General features: G+C 35.4%; 2 protein-coding genes across 2 annotated transcripts; both read right to left on the reverse strand.

The window, feature by feature from the left end:
- Positions 1-1057: 1057 nt before the first annotated feature.
- Positions 1058-6243, reverse strand: LOC131161552 (uncharacterized). Its single transcript, XM_058117386.1, has 11 exons — positions 5571-6243; positions 5380-5434; positions 5184-5283; positions 4857-5082; positions 4383-4436; positions 4119-4261; positions 3287-3854; positions 2974-3088; positions 2826-2875; positions 1939-2085; positions 1058-1414 (listed from the first exon to the last, which is right to left on the reverse strand). The coding sequence occupies exons 1-11, from the start codon at positions 6105-6107 to the stop codon at positions 1169-1171; spliced, it is 2241 nt and encodes a 746-aa protein (XP_057973369.1). The 5' UTR covers positions 6108-6243; the 3' UTR covers positions 1058-1168.
- Positions 6244-7716: 1473 nt separating this feature from the next.
- Positions 7717-11617, reverse strand: LOC131161553 (outer envelope pore protein 24B, chloroplastic-like). Its single transcript, XM_058117387.1, has 3 exons — positions 11189-11617; positions 10737-11096; positions 7717-7964 (listed from the first exon to the last, which is right to left on the reverse strand). Exons 1-3 carry the CDS (start codon positions 11384-11386, stop codon positions 7884-7886), a joined length of 639 nt encoding a protein of 212 aa, XP_057973370.1. The 5' UTR covers positions 11387-11617; the 3' UTR covers positions 7717-7883.
- Positions 11618-11998: the final 381 nt, after the last annotated feature.

An 11998-nucleotide genomic window follows, 5' to 3' on the forward strand; every position in this document is an offset into this window, starting at 1 on the left:
CATAACGGGTATAGAAACGACTAAAGGTACTAAAGAAACAAAAATAACAACTACTAATTCATCGACTAATACAATCTCGAAAAGTTAAAAACTAAGTGAAAAAGGTTTTTATTCATATTTTCTTTTGATCAATCATTGAATTCAATGAAATCAATTGAAATGGAAATCCTATAGATCCAAATAATTCTAATAAAAAAATATTTCAAGTTTCACGTTGCACGGGCAGTGCAAAAACCGCTAGATGGTCCAACATTGTTTACTAAAAATGCTACCCAATCCAACATTTTTTAAACAAAAGATGTGCGACAGTCCAGTGGCTGCCACGCATCAACCAACGGTCAACTCTCTAAAACTAAAAGATGCTGGAGCATATTTTGTTTAAAAAATACTACACAGTCTAATGTTTTTTAGGAAGCATCAAAATGGTAAATAAAGTCGTCGCACCTTTATTAAATATTTTTATATAAAATAAAACTAAAAAAAGGGAAAAAAAACTCCTCAGCCTCCAATCAATTTGAATGAGAAAGCAAAATCCGAAATCAGGTTTTTCCTCTCTTCTGCCCACGGCCAGCTGCAGTCTCATCTCCCCTTCCATCTCCGCCACTGCCGTTTCCTATGGACACGTGGCATCTCACTATTGGCCTGTTCGGATTCCTACCTGGCCGGTACTGCTCATGCAAGGAAGCTTCCTCCGGCTAAAAAAAGACAAACACGGCACTACTTCAGCATTTTCGTCATGCTGCCCGCAAGGTTAATGGGGAACTCGCATTTGTCCTTTCCACACTAATCAAATTCTCACTAAAATACTAAAACCACCCTAAAGTTGCTATGCCTCCCAAAGCAAATTGCAAAAAGCCACCCTGAAGGCGGCCAACTGAAAGCAAGTTGCTTTACCTTCACTTACACAGTGCAGGAGGCAACCCAAAAAGATTTAAAAAAAGAAAAAGCAATTAAACAGTGCAGAAGGCAACTCAAAAAAAGAAAACGAGCAATCTCAATCCATAGATGCAAAAAATACTACTTCGCTACTAAGAAACAAATGAAGAAACATTAAGCCTTCGCGAAAAAACACAATTACCATTAAAATCCATTTGACCCAACAATGTTACATACAGAGGATTTCATTCGCAGTGAAAACAAAATTGTAAACCAAATCCTTGTACTTGTGTCAGGTTCTTTCTGTCTTTATAGACTTCTTTGCACATTTGAATGCAGAGAATACAGCTTCCGATACACCAACCAAGTTATCCTGAGTACAATTGTTTGACTCAAAAGACGAGCGCCGCAATATCTCAAAAAGCGATGCACCTGGCATCGTTTTAGCTCCAACCTTTTTGTTTTGGGCACTGGATTTAGACTGAGAGTAGGTGAATTTTGCAGACGCATTCCTAGCTGAGTGATTCTCTGCCTCAATCTGCATGTTAGAGCAAGTCCAATGAACACAAGCATTAGTAAATGGACGAGGGACTACGTTCAGCATTCAAGTATCAACATATTTATTTAATACCAACTCAAGTAATCAACTGAATGCTGCTAAAGATAATTTGCACTTGACATCGCAAGGTATATAGAGAGGTAAGCAGTTCATCACCGCTCTCTAACTCTTTGCGAGAGCAGAGTAATATTCATTCCTATATCAACTCCAATCAACTCAGGTTGTGCTGGGAAATATGAATTTTGGGCATTGACCTGGATTTGTGTGAATTTGGACAGAACTTAATATATTTTGTATACTAAATTTGGTCTAAATTCACACAAATCCAAATCCAAAGTTCTAATTTTAGGCTCCCAGAATCAAGTTTTTTTCAATTAAAGTCTACAAATTAGTGGAAAAAAATATTTCTTAAGTTCAATCAGAAAAAAGAATATAAATTAAAATATAGAATAAGGAGAAGCATTATATTGTATTATTTCAACCACATTTAAGGCTAGATTGACCTTATCTGAAGAATCATCTGAAATTGAAATTGAATTCCTGCTATTGCTGTCATCTCGTCCAAAGATAAAAGCACGAGCAGTGCTTGATCCCTGCTTATGCGATGATGATGACAGAGAATGGCTTGACACTCGACCCAGGAAAGATGACTGCAAAATTATCCAATCGAAATCTACACGCTTAGTGGCATCTTATAGAACAGTTTAATACACCTATATTATGTTGCAATGTAAAAAATTTGTTAATGCTACATGAACCGAAGAAAAAAAAAAGTAATATTCATTGTGGACTTCGGAGAACCTTCAAACATTCTAGAATTTGATAACATTTACATGATATATATATGTCACGAAAAAAATTTCACAGCAAATAGAATTCAAATTTCATTGATTCAAGGTGCTTGCTGCTGGATTGAAGATGAAAGATAAGAATAAGCCTGACACTCCATTGCACACCTAGGATACCAATTGCAACCAAATAGTTCCACCTGATTTCATGTCTCATAATGCTCAATATAATGTACATGCAAGGTCTCCAGACAAGCATCACACTTTGGCCCAAAAAATGTCTGCATCAATGGCCAAAGATTCATGGAAGGCATAACACCAGTATTCCAAATAGGCAAACACAGAAAGAGATTCAAAATTCCATCTCATTTTATTTCCGGACATAAAAAATGATGGTTGAGTAAATTATGCACAAAAATGGGCAAATGAGATTATCACAGAGAGTAGGTCAACAAAACAAGGTATGTTCTTTCTAACAATTACAAAACCACATAGTGGGAATCTATTTACCACCTTCTGTCTCAGAAAGGAAAAAGTGGATTTATGCAATTTTAGCTGACCAGATAATCCTATTCAACATCCAACAAGTCAGACACATTTACCTTAGAAGAACTGTAACTGTTTCTCCCGACAAGCATTGCATCCAAAAAGGCTGGTAAAAAAACACAAAATAAAAAATATAAATATAAAATAAAAATGATAGCAAATCAGAAATCAACAAAAGCAGGTAACATATGCTGCATATCTTACATGATGTTTTTGCCTTCTTCCTGGTGTCAGGCACAATATTCAACTTCTTTATAAGGCCAAAAACTTCTCTGGAGTTTTCATCCTCTGATGGTGACAAGAATGCCACCTGTTCTTCCTGTTCCAGATATTCAGTGACCATCATGTTAATCAAACAACAAAAAATATTTGAAAACTAAACAGAAACTAAGCAGTCCAAAACAACACACGGACCAAAACCCAATTTGTAATGATAAATGGAATTTCTTGATGTGGCTAAAACAATCATTATTACTCCTAGGGGTGAAAAAAGGAATTTTTAACAGAGTTAACTCACAGCTTTCTGAAGAACACGCTGTTTAATGAGAATTTTTTCTGATTCTTCATCATCAGATGACAAGTAAGTGTCATCCTTGTCATTGAACATCTGTGGAATCATTTGCTTTAATTTTCTTCCATTAATTTGTGCAACATTTTCTGCAATTATATGTTCTGCATCTTCATCACTGAACTCTTCAACTTCTTTGTCCTCATCTTCTTCATCTTCAAGCAAAGTCGTTTCTCTCAGTTTAGGTGCACATTTTAGCCTCTGCAAAAGATTTTCTGTTCCAGCTGCATCCTGCTGTTCAAGCCACTGCTGATGAAGTTGATTGCGCCTTTCTTTATCAGTAGACTTTTCTTCAAAACCAGTCACTATTAGATCATCTAATTCCTCAGCATCACCATTATCCTCCTCTTCACTGTCTTGAAACCGAAATAGGTCATGGTCACTGTCATCTTCTTCCACAGCTTCATCATCAACAAAAGCCTTAATGGGATCACCATTAGGAGCTGAACCAGAATTAACTGGTCCAAGTGGACCTGGATCAATGTTCTCCTTGTCACTGTCCTCGTCATCTGAAGAACTACAGAAGAGAAGCAGTAATATTGTTATACATTCTAGTCCAAAGGGAGGCCCAAAAAATATCATTATCAGTAGGATAAGTTCCACTTCAAAAGATTTCTAAATCTTCACAGTTTTGTTTCTAACTACTTGAAGAATTTGAAATACTTATTGTGATTGACAGCTCAAAAATGCAAATAAACAATCACAGCACCCACAAAAAATTCAGAGGATATTGCATTATAAAATCACAAAAAACAAAATAAAAAATTACAAAAAGACGTACACATCATCATCGGGAGGAGCAGAATCAAGCTTTAAATTCATTGTGAGCAAAGACGGTGCAAGAACTTCTTCTATTGGATTATCGCATTGTTCATTTGGCCGCTCATCTTTTGTATCAGATGCTTGAGAATCAGAAAATAGATCCTACAACATGCATGCATGTAAAAATTTATCTTCTGCCACACAAACCATTGAAGGGCATCAACCACCATCCAAGTAGATAAAACATTGTGGGGGGAAGGGCGGGGGGGAGGAGAAAAGAAACCTGTGTATCATCAAGTGGGGCTCGAAATGCATGCTTAGATTCCTCATCCAAATCCTGCAGAAAATACAAGCAGCAAAATTGTCATACCAAAAGCTTGTCTCAACATGATATAAGTTTTCATAATCCAATGCTCCAAATCATTGCATGAAATGCCAGACTTTAGGACGCCTTAGGAGTTGTAGACATAGAGCAATTACATACACTAATGCAGTATTGAGGAGCAAGATTTCCTCCTTGGACTTTGAATTGATGGATTTGATATAAACACGTACAAATGTGTATTGAGCTTTCTCAAATTTCATGCAATTCCAAATTCAAGGCTTAAAGCTCCCACTCCTAATCCCAACATAACTGTCATTGGACAGTGACTTTCCTATTTTTATTGTAAACTAATATATGCATCATATTTAATTGGTTGGGATCAAACTAATAAAGATGTATTGTGTTTTTGAGACATCTTAGGTAATAACTCACCATCATGGAAGGAATAGCTTCGTGATTAGAATGAGCAACAGATTCATTAGATGCATCCACTTCAGAAGCATCCAAATCACCCTTTATGCCAGCCTGATGTGCAAGCATGTTCTTATTGTTTGCTTTCCCAAAATTACCATCTCCACTCTCATCACTGGGAACTTTGGAATCAAGGTCTATCATAATCTTCTCCTCATTAGAACAATTACTGTTCACGATGATTGTTCTGCCAACAACAACATGAGCATCAACAATTATTAACATATGAACAGCATGACTTAACCTAATAAGAAATTAAGGCAAATAGAATGTATTTGAATTACACACTTTTTTGAGACCTCTAGCTTTCTTTTCCGAATCTTCTCCAAAACAGAAGATATGGGTTTTTGTACGAGTGGTATGGGTTTAAATGTTGCATCTCTGGTTTCTAAACAGGCAGAAAACACAAGGCAAATATAAAGTTTAAAAAAAGGAAAATTGAAATTTTAGATGAATTATGTAATTTATTTAGTTATAAAGATACCTCGCAACAGCCTCTGAGACTCGGCATGAAGCTGATGAAGATAAGCTTTTCTTTCCTTAAATTTGCAATAAATATAAATCAGCAATATAATGAAAAAAAAAAGATAAGTAGAACAGAAGAAACAACAATCAAAGAAAGAAAACAACACGAAGCAAAGCAATAAATAAGCAGACAAGGTAAAACCTAGATACCTTCTCTGTTCTTTTTGTGGATGCAGACGATTTGGATTTCTTACCCTCGCCATCACCATCAGTCTTGACTCTCTTCTTCTTCTTTTTCTTTTCCTCGGACCCTTCAGAATCACGCTTTCTACTGTCAGAACTATCATTCTTCAAATCCGAAATTTCTCTCGTCTCTCCACATCGATCCTCCCCTATTCCGTCAAATTCCTCCGCCGCAGAATCAAATTCCAAAGCCCTCCTAACTTCCACATGATCTGCATCGGAACGCGTGTCACCACTACCTGAATTGGACCCACTCTCACCATCAAAGCTCTCGCGTACGAACTCCGATTGCAATGGCTCGTTCGAATCTTCGAAATCTCGGGCTTTTGAAGACGCAAGAGCCTCCGGCCTGGAAGAATCGTTCAAAGGGGCTTCGTGTGATGGATTGGAGGGAGGATCTTTGGAAACCCTAGGGGCTTTCTTCAGGCGTTTCAGCTGCCGTCCCTGCACAGATGGGGAAGGTTCTTGAGATGAGAAATGCTGATAATCGTCGTCGCTGTCCATGTCGCCCCTGCGATTGATCGCTGAGCCCAGTGGAGAATTAGGGTTTTATGGGCGGCAAGCAATTGAAAATTTTGGAAGTGGCGCAATTTCAACACCTGTCCCTTGGGGCAGGGCGGGAGGGTAACAAAAATTAAACAATCGCCTTCGCGTGGACATGACCGTCAATTGAATGCATCATAGGGGTATTTCTGGTAATGTGCTTCAAATATGATGACAATTTTTATGTTAATTATTAGATTGTAATAATATAATTATGTCAATTTTTAGACAATTAAATATATTGTTAAATTTTAAGTTATTTTAAATTATTTTAAAATTAAAATTCATCGTTCTAATTTGAATTATCTTAAAAATTTTCATAATTGTTCCAATTTCAAGAATATTATTAGTTGTCTAAAACATAACTTTAACCTAAAATTTTTTTACGTAAGATTTAAAATTCATGAATTGTATATAGTTAATGCTTAGATTTGTGTAAATGGTAAATGTTATTTTATATAGATCCTAAATATAGGTCTTTCATCATTTTAGTAGATTGATGTAAGACTGATTACAACAATTCATCACAAAAGAAATGACTCATTGAGTCGGGATCACTAATTAATACTAATTTAAAACACTAATACTAATAAATAGGAAAAAAAATATGCTAATAAAATATCTTATAATTGGAGAGTTCTAAATTTTACATCCTCCAACTACCCTTTTAACATGATATTATTACAAAGTAAATAACATCAAAAATTAAAATAAATAAATAAATAAGAAAAAGTATTATTATTACAACAATAATACATCGTCACAATTTATTTGCACTTTTTTTCGCAACAATATATAGGATTGTGAATAATTAATTAAATAGTAGCCTTAAATGGTGACAATATAATGTGAATATAAAATATTATTATGTATTTATTATGAATTATAAAAAAAAATCATTGATATGTTCCACAAATGCGAGGTAAGACTACATACTATAAATCTATTTTAATTTACTCCTTCTGCAAATCTCACATAAGCAAAAACTTTATTAGTTATGTCCTATGACTATATTTGTAAAATTATACAATAATGTACTTTATAACATATTATTCTGTAAGATGTGCTTTATGACATTATCATTGCACACTATTATAATATTTACATAAAATAAATAACTATAAAACATATTAAAAATAATTACATTATATGTATTTTTTATATAATATGAAATACAATATTCTTTGCATCTTTCCTCTTTCATATATTATGAACATGTTAAAGAGCTATAATTATTAAAATATATGGCAAGATTTCAATATTTAACCTAACACCCACATGAAAATATTGTAAATTCCTAAAACAATGAGGCATTGCAGTGTATTAACTTTTTAAGGTAGTGTTTAGAAGTATGAATTTCAAATGTTAGATTCGGATTTGGATGAATTTAAAAAAATTTCAATACATCTTATACGAATTCAATAAAATTCCAAATTCAAAATCAATTCAAACATAGGATAATTGATTTTCAATGGTAAACCATTGAAACAACTGGAAAAGGAAAATTTAACCATGTAATGTCTGCATTATAATTGTTTTCTTTTCAATGAAAATTTCCTGAGACAAGTGATTGGGAAAGAAGAAATTTTGGGTAAACACAATGTTTTGTGGACAATAAATGGCTAAATGTTCACAGAGCTGCCCTTGATCTGGTGACCAGCTCGTTTATAAGACAGCAGAAAATGATCCAAGACAAATGTAAGAAATTACAATGGCCAAACAAAAAGGAAGAAAAAATCACATTTCAAAATTCCAAGTAGTCTCGGCAGTTACTTTCGGCATTTTTAATTCTTCAGCCAAATTGAGGGATGCCGAAATCTGCAAGAAAAAGAAGAACAAAAGTTAGAACATGTTCAACCAATGCTCCATTGAATAGCTGAAGATGACAGTAAGGACGGAAAAGTTCCAAGCTCAAAACAACCACATCCCTGCACCAAGTTGTTGCAGTACAGATTTTTCCTTTTTTTTTTGGTTAGGAACATGTTTAGAAGCAGCAACGGTTGATGGCTTGACATCTCAAATTTTTTCTGTTGTGCTGCTTAAACATTGACGTCGTGAAGATCTACACTTCCAACTGTTTGAACTCCGAAAAAATACAGTAGTGAAAATCCAAAATGAGAGTTCTGCAGCAGAATGTTCTTTCCTAACAGTTCCATTTTTCATCACCACCTTAACCAACCTATAACCATCATTGGCCACACAAAACTCACCATGATGGAGTAGAAATGGAATATTATCAACTTCTGAAAAACAATAGTGTTTCCCATTGAGAGAATAAAAATGCGCATTTTTTTCGGTTCTCTCTCTTGCAAGCAATTCAAATTAACAGGGCAGCAACATACAAGGCAGAAAATATTACAATCCCCCCCCCCCCTCCCTAAAAAAAGACAAAAACACACACACACACACACAAAGAGGGAAAGATCTATAGACAATCAGAAAATGGTATGAAAATAAATCAATTATGACTAGTATCATTTGCCTGCACAAAAAATTTCTAGGCAATTGTGATGGATCAAGAAGTGATACAGGAAGCACAAGGCCATTGAAGACGATATATGTGTGTGCACGTGCACAAGCATACAAATGGAGAAACCAATGGACAGTACCAATTTTAACTTTCTCCTTCTATATATTGTCCTCTCTTCAATTCCCTAATCAACCTCCATATTGGATATAGATTGCCTACAGCATATCTAGCATTGATCCATTTCGAATTGCAGTCCTAAGACAGACGTTAACCATCCATGTATATAAAGGTATCAACTTAACAAGGTTTACAAACCTCGTCTAATCTACTCATCTAAGCATCCAGCTAATGAAGAAACAGTTCCAGTTTCCATTTTCAAACCAACGATAGCAACGAAACAGATTAAAAATTTTCCATAAATGAGTCGAAATTGGACAAAGTTCACTGTATCAACTGCACTTGTGGGGTGAGGCGTGAGAAACTATAATCAGGATGCTTTCATCAAAATGCTTCCATTTTTCTAATCTAATCATTGAGGAAAGTGTTCCATGAAGCTTCACAGCAGTTTGAAAAGCTTGACATCTGAAGTTCTAAACTCCTCGCCTAAGCAATACGCCCCTCTTCCCCCCCCCCCCCCACCCTCTCTTTTAAATGATAAGGAACAAGAAATTTTTCCTAAACAACAAAAACAAGTAAACCCTCCATGATTAATAAAATAGAAAAAAAGCCCTTGACCGATCACAGAAGACTCACATAAAGGCTCGCCAAAATCCTGACTCATCTTTAATTCATTTCCTCAGCTGCTTAAGACCTAGAAATCGTCTTAATCTCTGCTACATATTTTAAGTGGCCACAGCACCTATCTCGTGAGAACTATAACTAAATGCCTCAATTTGTAAGATTGATGACGGTGCACAAGATTCCTTCCGTAAAGTTATTTTCTTAAAATGGCCAATAATTTGAACACAGGACAACATAGAATCATTACTCAATCATCATCATCCATGAAGAGATCCAAGCAGTCAACCTCCAAAGAACCAAGCTAAGATAAAAAATAAAAAAAAACGCAGGGTACAATAACTTGAGATGGGCCAAGGACACTTATGCATAAACCACCATTTGTCTTGTAAGACATGATCCAATTTTAAGTGAAGAAACTTGGCGTCCCCAATCCATGATTGTATGGAACAGATGAACAGAAATATCTGGTAAAACAATTAGCCATTTAGTCTGTCTGCATGTTACTTCCTCCATTATTTTTCTAATACCTCATTTTCTGCCCGCTTATAATTGCTAATTTTCTGTAATGAACATTCCCAGACTTGTAAACAAGATTCCTACAAAACCATTGGAGGGGCAGACACAGCTTCCTCCCTCCCCTCTGCACGCACAAAAGCCTCTTAAGTTCCCCATGTTGCAATATTTTATATATATATATATATATATAGGTTTTCCCTTAACCTTGACCTTATTCTAATGAAGAAAAAGTATAAAATTGCCCCCCTCCTCCCTCCCAGATCTTTAGACAAATGAGTTAAATGAGTTGGGTGTCAGAATAAAAGCTCTTTTATTTTTTGCACAAGCTTTTTTTTTTTTAAACAATCAATATACTTTATACATGAACACATTATTAATATCTTCAATTTTTGTGCATGCAAAAATACAATATTTTAATAAATGATACTCCAAGATTTTAATGTGGAATATACTTAGCCCCAGCAAGACATGCAACCATCCATAAAAGAAACTTAAAATTGCAAAGACTGAGTCGACTGCTACAAACTGCCCACTGTAAATTAAGCAAGTAAAATCTAGCAAAACGAGACAAACATTTCGTGAGCAACTGTTTGATAGATTCATCTGTATAAAAAACCTCAGCATCAAATAGAGAAAAAAAGGTAATGACCAATGATTAACATTGACAATGGAATTAATAAGATTGTTCACATTCCCGACAAATCTTTTTTCAAACAATTTGGGTGCAGAAGCTATTAAATAGAAATGAGAAAATCTGAAAAAGGCTAGAGTTTAAATGATGAAACCCATTTAATAATATTAGCAACTGAACTGAAAACATAATTTCAATACATGTACTAATCATATGAAGAAGAACTGCATACCTTGAAAGATCCATTCAGCTTCGAATTCCTCGACCACTCCAGCCCCAATGCCTTGCTCGACGTCTGGTACGAAGTCCTAAACACATCGTCTCCATACACCTTCTGCGACACCGCGAAGTCCCACGAATCCTTGGCCACATCATAGCAGGGCTCGAACGTCGTCACTCCTCTGTGCACAAAAGCATATTTCAACTTGCAATTCCTCGAACCAATCATGTGATTGGCCGATACCTTGTTGGCCGAGTCGAACACAAGCGTACCATCCAATATCGTCCGATTATCGCCTCTGCTGTGAATGTAAGTCATGTTCAAAGGCTTCTCAAAAACCCTAACCGTGTTCATGAACTGAAATCGGAAATCCTGCATCGCAAAACACGCAGAAATAAGCAAGACAGGAGCTCAATTGCTCTTTCCATCGTCTTCTGCAGGGGAATTTAGGGTTTTGGGGGTACCTTTTTGGGGACGTTGTAGTCGATGATGAAGCGTCCGGGATTCTCGACGGCGATAGCAAGGCCGTTCAAGGAGGGGCCGTTGACGACGGTGGCGTCAGTCAAGGACGCTCGGAGCTTGACGTCGCCGGCGTTGACGGCGAGGGTCGTGGCGGCGCTGTTTTTGTCAGCTTCATATCTGCTCTTCAGAGACGCCTTCATTCCGAAGAGAGCTGAAGAAGGGAGGAAGGCAGAGGCTGATGTCGAGGTTGAACACTCCCGGCGGCAGTGCAGGCGGGTCTCGGTCACAGTCTCGGCACTTGGTCTACACAAAACCCTTCATCATTTTGTGTCCAAGAACTGTGATTCGATTTTTCAAAAACAAAATATATGTATTAAATTTTAAAATATATTTATTAATTTATAATATTAATACCAATTTATAAACGTTTGGTTAAAGAAATTATCCAATCGGAGGATAAACAAATTTATTTTGAAATATTATCAAACTAAAATTCATATATTATATTTAGTTGTGATTTTTTTTTTTTTATCCTGAAACTTTGCTTCATTTTTATTTAAATCCATATTATTCTATCTTCAATCTTGAAATTAACAAATTTATTTTAAATTGATACAAAATGTGATAAGTTTCAAATTATTATGTGACGTTTTCCAGGCACCATTAACATTTTAAATGTTCAATTTTGTCACTAATTATTTTGAATGAGAACATTTAATAGATAATATTTTACCATTAAAAAACTAATCAAATTTAATTTGAGCTTTCAAATTATATTTGACAATTTAATTTTAACCCGACATATTGTGAGA

This window comes from Malania oleifera, chromosome 8 (assembly GCF_029873635.1).
Source record: "Malania oleifera isolate guangnan ecotype guangnan chromosome 8, ASM2987363v1, whole genome shotgun sequence".
NCBI lineage: Eukaryota > Viridiplantae > Streptophyta > Magnoliopsida > Santalales > Ximeniaceae > Malania > Malania oleifera.